The 19,278-nt window shown below is 34.7% G+C and overlaps 1 protein-coding gene across 2 annotated transcripts in view; it reads right to left on the bottom strand.

Moving 5' to 3' along the window:
- Window positions 1-19,278, bottom strand: part of EPB41L5 (erythrocyte membrane protein band 4.1 like 5) — a 146,125-nt gene that overhangs the window by 67,353 nt on the left and 59,494 nt on the right. The window contains exons 14-17 of one of the 2 annotated variants that reach the window (XM_054575010.1): window positions 18,405-18,432; window positions 13,110-13,143; window positions 12,588-12,703; window positions 5,475-9,361 (exon numbers count right to left, since the gene is read on the bottom strand). In XM_054575010.1, the coding sequence (XP_054430985.1) occupies window positions 9,181-9,361; window positions 12,588-12,703; window positions 13,110-13,143; window positions 18,405-18,432 (359 nt within the window). In that variant the 3' untranslated portion in view covers window positions 5,475-9,180. Of the gene's footprint in view, window positions 1-5,474; window positions 9,362-12,587; window positions 12,704-13,109; window positions 13,144-18,404; window positions 18,433-19,278 lie in introns of those variants that run through there. The other variant, XM_054575009.1, reaches the window with a different exon arrangement.

The raw sequence follows: 19,278 nt of genomic DNA, 5'->3' as shown, positions 1-19,278 counted from the left end.
CTATAGCTTTCACTTTGCTACTTTAAAATTTTCTTTTGCTATAGTATAGCTCTTAGTCCAAAATGATTTAGCCAACCAGTGCTCCTGATTCTATGTATTCCTCAAAACCTGATGCAAATGTCAGGAAGCTTCTTAAAGTCAATCTCTTCTATGACGTAGCTTGCCTAAGGATTTAGCACTTTTATAGGTTATTTGTAAAACTGCCAATCTCCACAATTTAAGTGTATATTTCTTGAGGCCAGAGACAGCATTTTGACTATTTCTGTATCACCAAGCGTGCCAAGACACACATGGCATTCAGTCAATCAACCAACTAATATTTATGGAGTGCTAAGCCAAGCACTGCCTTGGGGGTAGAAGAATAAACAAAATAAATGCTCTCCTGTGACAAAGCTTACGTTCTATTGAATAATATACAGAGATGACAAACAAGTAAACATATAATATGTAAAGTGAAGTGAGCTGATAAAAAGCCAAGCAGGGTAATGGGGACGGGGAATGTAAAGAGGATTGGGGGCCCACGATTATCTCACAGAGAAGTCAGGAAAGGCTTCTTTGATAAGAAACCTAAAGGTGTCAGAACAAACCATAACATTCGAGAGAGGAATATGCAGACAGAAGGAAAAGGATAGATCCTTAGAGGGAACATGCTTAGTATATTTGAGCAAGTCTTTGGAGGCAAGTGAGCAAGGTCAAGATTAGTACAAAGTAAGTGATGGGAAAAACGTTTGTCAAGATGAGGATTTTGGATTTTGTGGGTGAGACGAGGACCCCTGAAAGGTCTGGGCAGAGTAATGTTGTGATCTAACTTACAGTTAACCGTGGCTGCCGCAGGGACTATGAGATAGCAGAGGAGCAAGGGCAATGACTGAGAGATCAGGTAAGAGGTAGGGAACAATAGTAAATGTTTCAGGGGTGGGAGCAGAAGAGATGGTGACAAGTGGTGGATTGTGATTGTATCTGGGAGAAAGAACTGACAGAATTTACTGACTAATGAGTAGAGACAAAGAAGAATCAAGAAATTATTAGGCCCTAGCAGGGTAGCTCTGTTGGTTAGAGGGTCATCCCTACACACCAAGGTTGTTTCTATCCCTGGTCAATGCACACACAAGAATCAACCAATGAATGCATTAAGTGGAACAACAGATCAATGTCTTCCCCTTCTTTTCCTCTCTCTCTCTCTAAAATCAATTGAAAACAGATTATTAGGTGCTAGGATCTAAGCCAGTACTTCTTAAACTTCAGTGTGCATCAGGATCTCCAGGAGGGCATGTTAAAACAGACTGCTGGGCCTCACCTCCAGAGTTTCTGATTCAGTTAGTCTGAAGTGGAACCTGTGACATACTGGGCTACCAACAGGAAAAACAGAACTGCCAATTACTGATCTAGAAAAAACTATAGATAAGAAAAAGTCAGTAGTTCCCTTTTGAACATATTAAATTTGAGATGTCTTAGTACCATGACTCTCTCGTATTTCCCCCCCAAAATCCATTGCCTCAATCTAATCATAGGAAAATATTACATACATACATACATACATACATACAAACTGGAGAACTACAAGGTATCTGATCAGTATTCTTCAAAAGGTCATCAAAGAAATGGAATGCCTGAATGTCACAAACAGAAGAAAAACAACATAGGATCTTGATTCAGATGCTGGGCCATTTGTGGAAAGGTTGGTGAAATCAGAATTAGGTCCACAGTTTATTTAGTGTTCTTGTACCAATGTTAATTTCTTAGTTTTGTTAATGGTCTCATTGTACCACTGTTATGTAGGATGTTAACATTAGGGGAAACTAATGAAAGAGGCTGTGAGAGCTCTCTGCACTATCTTCACAACTGTTCTATAAGCATAAAATTATTTCAAAAAGTTTTTATAAATTAAGATGCTTACATTAGATATCTAAATAGAAATGTTATACAGGCAGTTGAATATGTAAGTTTAGAAACAGAAAGGTCCAGGCTGATGATCTAAAATGGGAAATTGCCAGTGTACAGATGATATTTAAAATCATAACACTAGATGAGATTACCAAGAAAATGAGTTATTACAGAAAAGGTCCTAAGACAAAGTTTAGGGGGTTAGGGACATAAGGAGAAAAAAACAAAGGAGACTAAAAAAAGATGGCTAGTGAGGTCAGTAAAAGACAATGGTGTCCCTATGCTAAGTGAAGAAAACATTTCATGAAGGAGGAAGTGAGCAACTCCTTTGAATGCCAATAACTTGACTGAAGGTCATTGTGTAGAATGTGGAGGTGATTTGTGAACAAAGCTATTTTGGTGTAACAATAGTATAACACTACTAGACAATACAGAGCCTCTGTATGGATTAAAGCAATGCCCCTCTTGAAGACACTTTACTTCCATCTCTTGCAAAATTATCATATAATATACTGATTTTATGAGAACATGAAATTTAGTGCCACCTAATGGAAAACTGTTGTCATAAATATAGGATCACTGTCTTGAATGTGGCACTCATGCAGTGCATGGCCGGCACAACCATACTTATTAGCTTAGTTTGCAGAAACAAAGTCTGATTAGAATGGGTTCAAAATACAGTGAGAAAAAACAGAGGAAGGACAGACAACTCTTTCATTACAAGGAGCTTTGCTATTGGTAGAAGAAAGAAATGAGGCAATAGTCAAAAGAAGAGGTGGATTCAGGAAGGGTTTTTTTTTTTAAATAATGATATGTCATAGGCTGTTCCTGTGATGAGAATATTCTAGTAAAGAGGGAAAACTGATGCTACAGAACAAGAAAGCAGAATTGCTGAATGACGTCCTTGAGTGGCTGAAAGTCAAGATCTAGTAGACAGGTGGAGACATGGACCTTTTAATAAGAACATGGACAGCTTATCTAGAGCAACAGAAGGGAAAGCAGAGCATATATGACCAAATGTAGGCAAGTTAATTAATAAAATGGTGGGTGTGTACAGAAGATCTCTTCTGGTTGCTTCTTTTTTCAGTAAAATACTGGATACAAGTTCATTAGCTGAGAGTGAGGAGAAAAGAGACAGAAGTGAGGCGGTGACAGAGGTTTGGAAAAGAAATAGCTGCCAGCATAGTGGGAAAATGAATAAAGAGTGATACGATTTCAGGCAGCACTGAAGGCCTACTTGAGCTTAAAGGCCTAAATTTAAAGTGAGACCATTCAACAAAGTGACATTGCATATTCACCATCTACACTGCATACACAGTAGAGAGTTGAATTTAACCAGATGTATCCAACACTGGTCAAGAAGTTTGAGGGTACCTGCCAAGAAGTAATTACAAGTGATTATGTGTAAAGAGGTAGGTACTCTGGTAGGTGTTCAACAAATAATGAGATGAATCAAAAAAGAGTATTAGTACAAAATGCCTAAAATCTTTTACTTAAAAATTTGCAAATATTGACCTAGGCCTCCTTACCAAATCCAAACTTCTCACACTGACTTCAATGCCTTTCCAGCCTATTCAAATACCTTTAACTGCTATTGCTCCAACAAATCTGTAAAGTTCAAATCAAATTGATAATCTGGATTTTCTAGGGTACCTGTATTTCCCAGGTCTTTCTAAAAACTTTCAGTTTTTGGTGGTGGTGTCCCCAAAAAGAATTAATGTAAATTGTTAAATATAGGTCCTATCTCTAAACTCTTGGAGAGCCTATAATTAATTAATCCCTGGAGCTAATGGCTGGGCTACAAACATAGTTTTATGAAACTCTTCTGTGTAATGGTATTTTATATCTTGGAATGTTCTCCATAATTTCTCTGACTAGTTCCACAAGGTAAATCAGGCTATATCTTCCAATTATCATCTCTTATCTCTCATTCTTTTCTTTTATTCCATCCCTATTTAAAATATTCATTTAATATCAATAATCAGTCATTAGTCAGTAAACTAATTATTAAGTAATCTGCAAATTCTTACAAATCCTAACCATACACTGGTAAATCTGATTTTCTTTATTAAAAGTATGTAGTTAAAAACAAAACAAACAAGAATTACCTCCCAACAAAAATAAGACCTGCAGCTGATAAACCTGTTTTTAAGAGGAAGAAGTATAGGTTTATTACACCATTAAGGGAGTCTTCGGTCATGCTCCTTGGAGAATGTTGTTCTCCGAGTCAGATATCCCTTCTCTATGCCAGTATAAACAAAATGTTGGCCAGTTTTCAGAAACAAAATGTAAAAAGTTCATTCAAGCACCATCACCTAGAGCTAAGGCCACAGCTTGTTGTTAGGAACATGGAGGCTTAGGTAATTTCTAATAAAAAAATTTGTAAGAACAATTCCTTTAGGAAAAATAGGAACACTTGTTTTCCTGCTTTGACATAAAAAATAAAAAAATGTATCATTAAAAAAGCCACAAAATTTTTTTCCTTTCACCAATTTCTTTTGAAATCTTTTCTTCACTAATTCTCTAAGAAGGCTAATATAAAATCCTCCCCACCAGCCCAAAGAGCTCCAAGCAGCTACAGTTTATTGCACATAAGCAATGGTCAAGAATTGAAGAAATGATATTACATAACACACTTTCTATTGAAAGTGACATTCTTAGTGTCCTAGTATCTGTATCACCAAGGTTAATGTCAACTGAGCAGGACAAAATTCTCACAATGATTTCATGTGACTAAAGTAAAAGTTAATTTATTAGGCTGGCCAAAAAGTCCATATGGTTTTTTTCCATAAAATAAACGACATTTTTCATTTTCACCAATAACTTTATTGATGTGGATATTTTGAATATATCAGCTATCTCCTGTGTGGTATAACACTGACTGTTCTCTAATAATGTCTCAATTTGATTGCTATGAGCTTCAACTGGTCTACCTGAGCGTGGAGGATCATCCAGCGAGAAATCTCCAGCACAAAACTTTGCAAACCACTTTTGACACATTCTTCTTCATAGACTGCACAAATCTTTGTTTGTGTTTCAGTTGCACTTTTACCATTATTGAAATAAGAAAGCATAATATGCTGAAAATGGTGTGTATCTTCTTCCATCTTCAATATCAAGATGGCTACCTAAATATTCACCGGGTTTGATGTTTTTTTAATGCACCCTGATATGACAGCTGTCACAGTACAATCTAAAGGTTAAAGGTAACTATGCACTACTAGAGCCAGTTTATGGAAAAAACCAAATGAGCTTTTTGGCCAACCCAATATATGAACAGGGTGAGAAATTTTTATGTTCTTCAAAAAAAGGGAGCTGAGGAAAAACTATTATATATAAATTCATATGACTCACAGTATCTAAAAAGGATATGACAAATCACATTTTATATATGAGACAGAGGCACACACACACACACACACACACACAGGGACAGAGACAGAAGTATCCCCATCTCAAAAGTACCTTAACATATCTCTTTATGTACTTTACATATCTCTTATGTAAAAGCATCTCATATGCAAGCATTCACAACAATTCCAGGAGGAAGAACAATATATATTAAATTGTGGTGTAATTTATATTAAAATATAGGAAATATGTGGTGGTAAAAAGATTAAGTGTTACTGGTGCAAGATGATTTTGTTTTTGCAAATCCATGTATATTGCAAGCCCTACATACAAAGGATATAAAAAAAGAACTTGATATTATGTTCAAACCCAAAATTCAAAGTCTAAGACAAAAAATAGTGGCCTTTCAAAGCAATAACTATGTTTTAGAAATTAAGAGTATGTCCCAACCAAAACAGTTAAAAGTAACATGGTTCAAATGATTACCACTTCCACCATCAAAGAAAGCTGTACTAATGGGGGAAAATCAATCATTTCCCACCTTTTTCAGTTTACCTCTGTGAATACATATGGAAGTTAAAGGAATCAAAGTTGATAATTAGTCTTCTTATGCTTGTGAAGCCAATCATCTCCACAACATTCTTCCACTTGAAACCCAAAGACACCATACTCCTTCACTCCTTACCCCCCTTCATCTCTTTCCCATTTTGGCAAGAGAAAGATGAAATGCATGACATATTACAGTAGATAAATGTAACAAAGCAAAGTTTATAACCAAAATAATTATTAGCACACTAAGCAAGTAAAAATGCAAAAACCTAGTAAATAAAGAGAAATCACCATAATTAGGGCTCAGCTAATTGTTTTACCTTATGAAACAAGCTGTCGCCCCACCCTCCATTCAGGAGACACTTTAGTTTTATGTTTTGACTTATGTACATGGCACCTATTACATCACAAACAATTTTAACAATAAAGATTCACCCAAGTGTATAAAATTTTCTGGGTCAGCATTTTAAATAAATTAAAAAGCCCCCTCTCTCTCAAAAAAAAGATGATTTGAATTATACTGATATTATAATTTTAGAATGTATGCTAGCTGCTTTTTAAAATATAGACATATTATGTATATAGTAGGGCAAATAGTTTGTTTTTCTCTGTAAATTCATTTAAAAGTATATCTGTGCTTACCCTATCAAGGTCAGAAAGTTTAGCTTATTATCAGAAATAGGTAACACCACTGATGTTTTTACTAGCAAAAGAAATAATGACCTTTTTAAAAAGCTCGTTTATTTTCATGTGTGGAAGTGGAAAGGTCACTAGCTTGGCTGTGTTTCTGTAAGTTTTCCTTTCAATAACCATTAGGTTAAAGCATAACCTAATTTAAGATGTGAAAATTAGTTACGTTAAATAAAATTAGCCAAGGCAAGGAAATTGGATCACATGATCCTGAAGTTCTGTGGTGACAGCTTCCTCTGATTAAAAGGATAGTGATATTAGTTCCCTAATCTAGGATGTATGATCACTGGCCTTTTAAGCACAATAAAATACAGAGTTTAAGTAGGCTCTATATATTTAATTTAGGTTGAGCTACCTATTAACTCTTCATAGCTCTAGAAAAATAAATATCCATCTTAAAAATATCAATAGCAAGAAGTATTCACAATATTTGACATGAAATCCTTGACCATATGGGAATTTCTGTAATATAGACAAATCTGGTTCTACTACTACCCTGTCTTATCCCTTTACTTCCCTCCACCTCCTTTGCTGCCTTCTCTCCCCATCATCCCTCCAGTTTCTATTATCAGGAATTTACAAATGAACTATTATATAATAAGGTTTTTGAAGAAAAATCATGATGTGATTTTACTTAAATCTAACAGTATTAACTCAAATTGTTAAGTATCGATACGACCACTTTCAATATAAACTGAAGATCTTACTCTCTAATGACAATCCTCCCGCATTTCCCACAGTTAGGATTCTGCTAAGAATCCTATGAGACTGACCTTCATATTTAAGATTAATTTTAAAGTAAGAGAAGTTAAGCCTTGGGACTTTCTAAAAGATCAGAAAAGCTTTGTTATTATTATGCCTCTTTTGTTTCTATTACAGAAATGGTAGGTTCTTAATCATATTCACACCCATGAAGTCTTTTCTTGAATGGCACAGACCAGGGTTTCTGTGTTTAAAATGTTATGACTTAAATTCCTTTCTTTTAAGAAATAAACCACCATCAACAATACTTGACAATGATAACCTGAGCTACATCAAGTCTAAAATAACTAGGAGAGACACACACTAGTGGTCATTTTTTTTTTAATCTTCACCCAAGGACATGCTTGATTTTAGAAAGAAGGGAAGGGAGGAAAAGAGAGGAGAGAAAAGTCAATGTGAGAGAGAAACATTGATCAGTTGCCTCTTGTATGTGCCTCGACCAGGGGACCAAATCTGCAACCTAGGCATCTGCCCTGACCAGGAATCAAACCCGTGACCTTTCAGTCTATGGGATGACACTTTAATCAGCTGAGCCACACCAGCCAGGGCAGTGGCCATTTTTAAGTACACAAAATAATGATAGTGGGGAGCTGGGCTATTTAAGATATAGATCTGTTCATATTTAGAGGAAGCACTAATGAATACCTTGACCATCCATGCCTTACATGTATGATGAAAAACTGCCTACAAATATTTAGTTTTGCTAACAAGTCTTCTATTAACAGGTTATATTATATTTGCAACCAATAGTCCACTAAAAAAGCTCTCTGAAACTTTTATTTTTATCTAGGAGAGAGTGGTAAGACTGACGGTGAATAGGATGATAAGCTGGTTAGGCTGTTGATAATGAAGCTTCATTATTTTGAAGTATTATAAATTCTCAAATTATAATGTATCTTCAAATTACTATAGTTCAAAAGTCTGAAAATTGTTAAAATTTTTTAAAACTATAAAAAAATTAAAGCAAATGCTTCCCTTTTATTAGTTCCCATTACATCAGATATGTGCTTTTTCTCATTATTTTGCCTCTATGAATCACACCAAAGAGCTTGGACAATTGCATTCTGGAGTTCATAAAGGACCAAAAATAGTAATATATACAACCCATTTAAAAGTGATATAGTTTTGGCTTCAGAATTTTATTTTAAAGGTTGTACAGGGCCAGATTATGAGGCTATTGCAAACCTGGGAAATCTATCAGTTATATGAGATAAAAGAAAAACTTGAAGACGAAAGTAAATACATTTTCAATTTGTACAACCATTCAGTAGTAATGGAATCGTTCAGTTAACCATTGGTTAACTGATGAATCATGCAAAGGGGCCACTCAGATTTATCTCTCTACATGAGTTACATTACTGTGATTTCTAGACCTTTTTGGTAAATTAAAATACTTGTGTTTATTAAAAAAATGTTTTAATGAAACATTATATTAATTAAAAGTATAAAATCTCAGGCACTTAACTGAAATTAAGGCATGGGTCACTTTAGAAAAAATACCATTAAAGACTGATATCATGCCAGGACATGGTACCTTGTGAGTGTGCTTTTAATGTGTCTGAGACTTTTAACATCCATCTATTTGGATAGCACAGGGTGGCGTGAAAATGGGCAGCTTGTTCATAAACACAAACCTTCTCCTGGACACCTTGTGAGTGATATGTTAACATGTTAAAATAAAGGTTTGGAAAAATCTTTCCAAAATTACAATGATATACATACCCTTTCACACAGAAACATTTGTCATTATCATTGATGGCATAGAGCTTCCTCAGATCCTTTTCCCTTTCAGAGAATTCAGTTACTAAAACCATCGCACAACTAGTGATTCAATATAAAATAATCTCCCAAATTCTCCTAATGTGATCAAACCTCTATAAACACTAGAGAACGTATTCCATCACTTTCATGAGAAAGAGTCCCAATGCCTAAGAGGCTTAACACTCATATATCAGTCATGGCTGCATGGTTGGGAAAATGAACATCATGATGGACTCCTGCATTCTTCACACTGTGCTCATGGACAAAGTCAGTGTAGTTTCTATGTACAGGCTGGGGTGGGGACAAAGCCCTCGTGTTCCACTGGTTTCCACCACGTTGACTGCAGTCACTGGCAGCAGAGAGCCTGGATGGTTGGGGAGTGGGAGGGGAGCACAGTTAGTCAATAGGAACAGGAGAAAATTGATGTGTAAGAGGTAATAAAGGAGAAAGACAATGCGACAAACATGCATCACTACTACAAGTAGTTATCAACATCTCCATGCAAGCACATTCATTCAAGAATAACAAAGGTGGGGAAATCCCACAAAGTTACATGTAATGAAAAATGTCTATATGAAAATATGTATAAGTAAAAAGTTTGTTAAGTGAATTAAATTAAGAGGAAATTTCACAGAGAGCAAGATGCTCTGTAGCTGTCCCTGATGTTGCTACCAAAATCAAAGGCAGAAATGTTGCTTGAGGTTCTAATGAGAAGAAAAAATATTATAATCTAACTTAATTCAAATGGTTGGTAGGACAATTCTGCATAACAACAAAGACAAATATAAATAAGGGCAATTGTAAAAATTACTCCCCACATTAAGTGATTTCACAAAACTGAAATCCAGGAAACAAAATTCAGAATGAGCTTTTTTTAAAAAAAACCTATCCTCAGAGGCCATGTAATTTTATATCAGTTCCCAATTACAATAAAGAACCATTGTTCCTTCTATAATCAAAGTTCACAGGAGCTCAGAATGAAATTCAACAGGTATGGATAATATGATAAGATTGTAAGCCCCCTCCAAGAAACAGCTTAATAAGTGTATTAGATGCCTTTTATACACAATGCTACAGAATAGGGCTAAGGGCTATAGAACTACAAGAGTGAAACATGCATACAAGCAGTTCCTGGTTAGAAATCATCAGAGTCCTCCAGTAGAAAGAAACATTTGCCAAGGTTCAGAAAGCAGATATTATGATGTGGCAAAAAGGGCAGCACATACTTAAGATAATGACCAAAAAAACACTTCAATTATAAAATATGTCTAAGGATATTTAAATATAGTATTTTTATAACTCACCCAAAACATGAACTCACTATTTTTTTCTTGGGGAAACTGAAAAGAATTGGCTAAAAGAATTTCTCAGAACAAATCTGGAAGTCTTTTTTTACAATAAAATCATCTTTCTTTCAACTGAAATACAATTTGTTCATCACATCTAACCCATGTAATTCATGACCCTCAAAATAGGGTCTCTGAAATTTTAGAACATTAAAATAGGTTTATGCTCTTCCCAACAAATGCAAGATTTTAAAATTCTACTCAATTTTGTTTTTGTTTTTATGAATGATTTAAGGATTTAAAAAAGCCTGTTTCTCCAAAGATGATCCATACTGGATAATTCTAAGTTTTTGAATACCGTATCATTCACTGAAATAAGTGTCATTTAGAAGATAACGAAAACAGGGAGTAGGTTAGATTAAATTAGTTAAAAGTTATCTGCCAGGAAGAGAATAGTCCATTATTGTGGCCAACTGTTCAAACCTAGGGAGCATTTCAAAATTTTATTAATGTATCACTTTCTAAAGGAGGACTTTTATATTCATTTAAAAGTATTAATAAGTATCAAAGCATGCAGAAACAAAGAATGAAATGCAGAATGTTATTTTAAATTAAAGCTGGGGAATCCATTAACTCTAAGACATGTTGGTTCTGTGTTCAGTTCCATGCCACTACTGACATTCTCTGAGGCTCTTTAGGCATTAAAGGTCACCATTTTACTCCTTTTCAGCAAGGGGGGCATGGTGTCTAAGCACAATTGCATGAGGAAAGGACACACAGTTCCAAATGTTTCATTTTTCTTTTAAGTCAATACTCTCATATTCAATATTCTCTCTTTCTAAAGGCTGCATCAAAGGAACTAAGTAGTGTCTAACAAATCAAATTAAACAGATTTAAATATATATCCATAGAAGTGGAAAACTCTAAGATTCAGTGTCATACTACAGGATGCAAACGAATCAGACCCTTGTTCCATATTAATATAAAAGGTAAGCATGTATTAAAGGAGTTCTATTATAGTTGAAGTTTCAGTACTACATTTCCTTGCCAATAGACTTGGTGGTAACATCAAGGAGATAAAAATACATAGCTATGTTTTCACTAAGAAATTGGAAGAAAATTTTCTTAATGGCTCAAAACAATAAAGACTAAAATATGACATTTAGAAGCCTCACTGTTCATATTTTAAGTGTGTTGCACCCACATGCACGCACACATGGATTTCCCCCCAGCCCCCACACACATCATACTCTTAAGAGAAAAAAAGAAAAAGAAAGAAAAATAGGATGGATCATCTCAATTTCAGAAACTAATCAACTTATCTGGAACTGAAATAAAAACATGCCCAACCATCCAGAGCAAAGCGCCTTGCAATTAGTTAAGCCAAAATAACACTGAAACACAATTACATAGGAAAGACTGAAAGGGATCACCAACCACTGTTGACCCACCACCATGAAGAAGAACTGGTTGCACAGAAAGCTGACCAAAACCTTGAGATCACCACAGAAATTCATTAGATTTCAGGTAGTAAACAAACTAAGAGCAAGAAGAAAAAAAGAGAAAAATCCTATAAATTTTCAAAATTCATTTCATAAATAGACATAAAACTTGAACAGATGATGCAACCAACATGACCACTCAGTCACGTAATTCCCAAGAAGCCCCCCAAGCCACAAACAATTAATTGGGAAAGAATCAACCCCCTGATTAACCCAGTAAAACACAAAGTATTCATATTTGTACACTTACTATTAGTCTAAAAACAACAAAAACCAAAAAATCTGGAAACCTACACAAGTGAAACCTCTTCCTTGTCATCATATTATCTCTCCATCCCCCAAATGAAGGACTTTATGCTTTGTTTTATTGAACTATGATTATGTTTTCTTTTTGGCTTTATCTTCAGTTTTTAAAGAAGAAAACATATCCAAAGCAGTAGCATCATGTTGTGTGGAATAACACGGAACAAGAATATTTTCCTCATGGATCTGGGAAAAGGTTCTACTATCACTGAAATATTTTTTAATATAGATCCCTACCCCCCACCACTCCCAGATTATGCTAACCAAAATAAGGACAGCTGTCTGATGTTCATCATTTAGACATCTGCACTCTGGAACCTCTTCATCCATACCTCTTTTTCCCCAATCCCATTAACTGCTTAATAATATGACTACTTTCAACTTACAAATATGAATAATTTGCTTTCAATCATATTTAAAGTACTCTATGATCAAAGCTGGGCATTTAGAATATGGGTAAGCAAGGAATATTTTATTTTGGTTTAAGAAATTAACAAACCATTTCCCGTCATGCTGGTCTGTTCCAGGACTCCTTGGAAGGTTCTCTATCTCCACCAGCACAGGACCAGATGGAATAGAAGGAGTCACAAGCAGAGTAGGTCTCACACCCCAAGCCTTTGGACACAAATTATAAAAATCATCTATTTTGCCACATAAAGGATGTCTTTACCAATAAAAAGAACATTGCAAGGAAATAGTATGTGCATAGTGAACAAATATAATGTCAACAAATGCTTTAATGTTATATGTCACCTTAGAGATAATAATTAAGTGAATATTAATATTTTATTCATTTTACAGGATTTACAGGAACAGAAAGTTTTATGGAATACTTGTTCTATTTACAACATCTGAGAAAATAACAAGAGGGTTTCACACTACTATGCCATTTTATAGATGATAAAAAGAAAATGCACAAAAATTTCTCAAAATTATATCACTATGAAAATTCAAATAGTAATTTGTCATATTTAACTACAGTGTTCTAGTGCTTTAGAAATTTAACATTAAGAAGTCTTACCTGTTGGGAACCATTACTCTGAGTTGAAACATTACTGTGAAAAATGTAAGGGAGGAAAAATCTATTAAAAACCATATGTAGGGTTTCACATGGTCAGATGACAATGAAAGTAACTTTTATTTTTAAATACATCAATTGTGTTTCAAATAAAGAAAAAAGTACTGTTGTTTAAAACTAAGATTATAAGATGCTCAGAAAACATTTCCTTTTATAGGCACAGACTTGCTTTCCTATAGTCTGCTTATTTAATATGTCCATATACTTTAATTGTGCTTTAATTATATTTTAACTTGATTTGTACTAAACGTGTTTTGGATGTATTACTAATCTTGTTTATTCATTAAACAATATATGTCAAAGATGACAAAATAAAGATAGCAGCACAAATGATGCCTTAAATTCAAGGCAGTAAGCACAAACATCCACATAAACTTACCTGCCACTTCTTTTATATATTTCTATGCTCTAGAGATTTTCCAGTGTGAGCAATAGCTCAGCATTCTGTAACTTAAAGGGCCTTAATAAAAACTTAAAGTTAGAAACTTCTCTGTATACCTTCCTTACAAATAACTTACAAGTATTTTTTTAAAATTTAGTTAGTATCCTGAGGTAAATAATTCAACTGAGGCAAGAAAAAATACATTCAAAGTCACCTAAAAAGTTCTTTGAAAGTTAGAAAATAATGTACAGATTTAATGAGAGCACTGCATTCCAGAAAATCAGATACAGAATTAAATACATTCAGCCCCTACTGTTAAATTATTGACCTGCAAGGAAAAGGAAAGAATATTTCAGATACCCCAAGGAGATTTAAAAGCCAATCACTGCTAGTAAAAGGCTGGCACAGACTTTTCCATAGCAATATTCAAGAATATTATACCCAGCTGAGATGTCATTATAGTTACAGGAAATAGGCAAAGCTTCTAAATACAAACAAACTTTCAATGCAGCATCCAGAAGACTTTCTTAGAGAAGTGAGAGCAAAACAAAAACTATCTGATGATAAAAGACAACCATTTACCAAAGAACTCAAGAATGAAGAGGTCTTGCTAAAAAGCTGGGTGATGAGGAATGAAACCATTTGATGCTATTTTTAATTAACTACATCTTTATTACAAGTTAAGTCACCAAAACTTGCATGATCATTGCCTGGGTTCAAATCCCAAACTGCAGCACTAGCTCTGCTCTCAGAACCTCAGGTTCCTCATTTGCATTAGACTGCTAGAAAGATTAAGTGAATTAACATCAGCAGAGCACAAAGAACAGTGATAAATAAAACTGACCCAAAAAACCTTAAAAATATATTTAGTGTAGATCTGTTGCCAAGGCAAATGTAAAAAATATACCTGTCAGCCAGCCCTGACCAATGTGGCTCAGTTGGTTGGGTATTGTCCTGCACAGTGAAGGGTCACCAGTTTGATTCCCAGTCAGGGCCTGGGTTATGGGTTCAGTCCTTGATTGGATTGTGTACAAAAGGCAACCAATTGATGTTTCTCTCTCACATCGATGTTTCCCTCCTTCTTTCTCCCTCCCTTCCCCTCTCTCTAAAAATAAATAAATAAAATCTTAAACACACACACACACACACACACACGCGCCCCTCCCCCGCCCCCAACCCCCCACCGCCGCCTCCTGCCCCTGAGGGGCACCAGTTCTTTTTACTAATCGTGTTGTTCTTCTCAGAGTACATTATATGCTGCTTTAGGTAACACATAATCCCAAATATTAATGAAATCTCATCCAATCTGTTTGGTACAGAAATTAGACTTACACTATTCTATGATCCCCTGGGTTACTCTCTGGCACTTTTCTTCAAATTGGAAATAACCCCAGGAGGTGACAGATAAAAAATGAGTAATAACATCAGAAAAAATTACTTAAATAAGTGATGTTAACTGGATTAGAGCTCCTGTTTTCAAACCCTTCTAAATGTAAAAGTACTATTTTCTCATAATTACACATATTCTTTCACATCTACTAATATGAAAGTAGGATGGAACACTTCTCATTACTATCATAATCCAAGCTTCCTCTTTTAAAGGATTACCTGCAATAACTGACCCTTTTTGCTTTTATACTGCCTCTACTCATCATTTCCTCCACCATTTCTTCTTTTCCTCTCTTTTCAGTTTGTAAAATTTTCTCTGCTAAGCTTGTATGAAAATGTGAACTCTCCTTTAAAATATCACCTCTTCTTAAGATAATTTATATTAGTCAAGACTCACAAGAAAATAGGAGATAAAATAGTACAAGGAAAATGACTGACATCAACCGATTTGAAAACGTGTTATTCAGTCCTGGCCAGGTGGCTCAGCTGTTTGGAGCGACATCTCATGCACCAAAAGACTGAGGGTTCAATCCCTGGTCAAAGCACATACCAGGGCTAGATTCTCCAGTCACGGCATGTACGAGAAGCAACCAATCACTGTTTCTCTCTCATATCAATGTCTCTCTTCCCTATCCCCCTCCCTCCATCTCTAAAATCAATAAACATCACTGAGGATTGAGGGTGAGGATTAAAAAAAAACCTTGTTGCTCAAATTGGAATAGTACGAGGTCAAGAAGCTTTTTTTTAGATCAAATACTTGTGCTTTGTCAAACAGTACAGTTTTCCATGGTTCACTGTATCAAACCTGTTCATGCAAACAGAATTACAAAGGCACAACTGAAAGGGCATTCATGCCAGTCCAAACTCAGGCTCTCAGGCAACATTGTCAGTAGTGCTCAGTAACTGTTCAGTGAGGAAAGCTGGGTCTCCCACTACACTTCATTTCTAAAAGTTTATTCTAATAAAAAAAACAAAGTATCATCCTTTATCCCATGTCTACTGTTTTCCAAAGCCAAAGTATTACTCAAGAAGAGGTTTAAAAATTAGTTATTAAAGTTAATTTTAATTCTAAGAAAGAGACTCTATAGTCATTCACTTTTAGTCGGAAGTGTGTTATTTCAAAAAATGTTTAAAGGAGGACAAATTTACAAATGAAAGCCTTAATTATCACTGTTTGAACACTTTGTTTATTTTTCTGCTAACCTTTGGAGGTTATCTTCTTTGAGTTCTAATATTCTGTCTGTCCTACTTCCCTTTCAGGAAAGCAAGACATGATCCATTAAACAAAGAAACAAATAAAAACTGTTAAAAAAAATACAGCATACCTCTAACATTTCTCCTCCATTATCTTAACAGAATAGCTTATACACAACTACAAGGAAAATAAAATAATCAACAGATAAAGAAAGTTCAGGGGTACTCTTTCAAAAAGCAGAGTGCTTTTGTGGTGAATCACTAATCAAAGCCTGGCTTTAATGGCTTTCTACGTGAAAAAAAACAACTGAGTAGGACATCCCAAGGTGAGGCTGACCATAGTCAGTGTAGACAAATTTTAAAAAGGAATAGATTTGAATGCCCTGAATCTGATACTTATACAGGCATTCCAGGAGACTTTGATATGTACCAAGGTTGAGAAGCATTATAGAAAACTATACAATGTAATATATACTATTAAATGCATTGCTTCATCAGAAGTAGGACTTCTAGACTGGCAGTTTGAGGACCTTCTCCTCAGCAAAACAAAGATTTAGATGGTAACAATTATTTTTTAGAAATCATCAAAAGGCATACATCAAGTGGAGAAACATTTATTCAAGAAAATGTAATACGTAAGAAGGAAGTCATTTGAGTCACAATTTATTCTCCTTCCCCATTCTCCCAAATTCAGTGTTGTGGAAGCTCTACTCCAGGTTTGTGCAGTCAAGAAAATGGAACTCTCTCCAAACAATGCAGAGTTTAAGTCAGCTATTTTAAATATGTCCACAAACTAAATTTAAAAAGGAAAGTATGAGAACAATGTCTCCACAAATAAGAGAATATCAATAAAGAGAAAAATTATAAAAAGAACCAAACAAATCCTGGAATTGAAATGCACATAACTTAAATAAAAATTTACTAGCAAAACACAACAGCACATCTGGGCAGGCAGGAGAATAAGAGACTTGAATATAGGTCAAGTGAAATTATCTAGTCTGAGCCACAGAAAGAAAAATAATGAATAAAAACGAACAAAGACTTGAAGACCTGTAGCATGCCAACAGGTGTAGCAATGTATACATAATGGGAGTCTCAGAAGAAAAGGAGAGTAAAGAGCAAAAAGAAAATTTGAAGAAATAATGGCTGAAAACTTCCCACATTTGATGAAAACAATATACCTTAGAAAAGTAACCAAAATAAATAAATAAAATCTTAAAAAAAAAAAAAAAAAAAAGCCCTGGTTGGTGTGGCTCAGTGGACTGAGGGTCAGCCTGTGAACCAAAAGGTTGCTGGTTCGATTCCCAATCAGGGCATATGCCTGGGTTGCGGGCCACTTCCCTAGTTCAAGCCATAGTAGAGGCAACCCGATCAATGTATCTCTCGCACACCAACCTTTCTTTCTCTCCCTTTCTCCCTCCCTTACCCTCTCCCTGAAGATAAATAAATAAAATCTAAACAATGAAGATGTTAACCTCTAAAAAAAAATGAATAAAGGGATACCACTACCAACCTTACAGAAATAAAAAGGAAAATAATATAAACAACTATATTCCACAAATTATATAACTAAATGAAATGGACAAATTCTAGAAAGACACAAACTTCCAAACTGACTCAAAATGAAAATAAAATCTGAATAGATCAGTAACAAGAGACTGAATTAGAAGAGACAGTCCAAGCAAGATGGTTTTAATATTGACTTCTACCATATATTTAAAAAATATCAATTCTTTACAAACTCCTCCCAAATACCAGGAGAGAAGGAAACATTTCCCAACTCATTCTGTGACACTAGTATTATCCTGATACCAAACCAGATGAAGACATTACAAGAAAACTATATGCCAGTATCTTTGATGAATACAGACTGACAAATCCACAGCAAAATATTAGTGAACCAAATCCAACAACATGTATTATAAAGTAGGATAATACACCATGACAAAGTAGAATTTATCCCACAAATACAACTGCTTATCTTCAAATCAACCTTTCTTCTTTGAGCTCCTTATGTGCAATATCATGCTAATATCAAATGTATGGCATTCTCATCATAAAAAGCACACCCACACCTATTCTACTCCTAATTTCTTTAAACTGCTTTATTTTTCTTCATGTCAATTTTATATGGAATCATATGTTGTTCTCTAGTGCTTAGAAACAACTTAACACTTTGATAGATCTTCAACAAGTATGTTTATTTAATGGCAGCAACTACCTGAATTCTTAAAAATTCTATGTCAATTCCTAAGTTGCAAGGCATTACCCACCTGAGTTCTTCAGGTCTTGCCGTACTTGCTGGTAGAATAAAAAAAAAAGAAAACACCCAATTAGTTTCCTCTTACGTGGTAAACTGCATCACTATTCATAAAATTAAATCTGGACTAATTGCTTTGTAAGCCATGTTTCCCAAACATAGATTTAAAAAACTTCATTCACAAAATGTTCTAGGGTTCACATTATTAAAGTCAATATGACAATTACATCCTTTTTTAAAATAAAGCAATAAAATAAGTATACATCTTTTCAAGCCTCCTAGAGTGAGCTGAGTGACAACAGAGCACTATCAGTTCAAAATAAGAATTAACTTAGGTTTTAAATGATCATAAACTGAAATGGCTTAATTAACAGCTATCATTTCATTTATAACAATACCAAAGATTATTAGTATAAGTCAATTATTTTAAAACACTGACATTGCCGCCCTGGCCGGGTAGCTCAGTTGGTTAGAGCTTTGTCCCACACACCCAAACATTGGAGGTTCGACCCTCCAGTCAGGGCACATACCTAGGTTTGCAGGTTTGATCCAGTTGGGGCATGTAAGGGAGAAAAACAATCAATGTTTCTCTCTTACATCCATGTCTGTCTCTCTCAATCTCCCCTTCCTCTGTCTCTACTAAAATCAATGAACATATCTTCAGGTAAAGATTAATTAAAAAAAAAAAACAACTGGCACTGCAAAGCATTAGGTCATGGTGGTTGTTTCTAGACAATTGGTGATGACTCTAATATTGGACATACTTAAAATTCAATCTGTATTTTAAAACAAACTTAGATTTGAAATCAAACACAAGTTTTAGTAAAGCATGCTTGTTATTATGTAATTAAAGTAACTTACAGGAAGTAACATTTATGAATTTGCAA

Source organism: Pteronotus mesoamericanus, unplaced genomic scaffold, assembly GCF_021234165.1.
Source record: "Pteronotus mesoamericanus isolate MK-2021 breed Mesoamerican mustached bat unplaced genomic scaffold, CSHL_Meso_final contig_27, whole genome shotgun sequence".
NCBI lineage: Eukaryota > Metazoa > Chordata > Mammalia > Chiroptera > Mormoopidae > Pteronotus > Pteronotus mesoamericanus.
The sequence above is the reverse complement of the archived record's forward strand: the minus strand, read 5'-3'. Positions and strand labels throughout refer to the sequence as shown.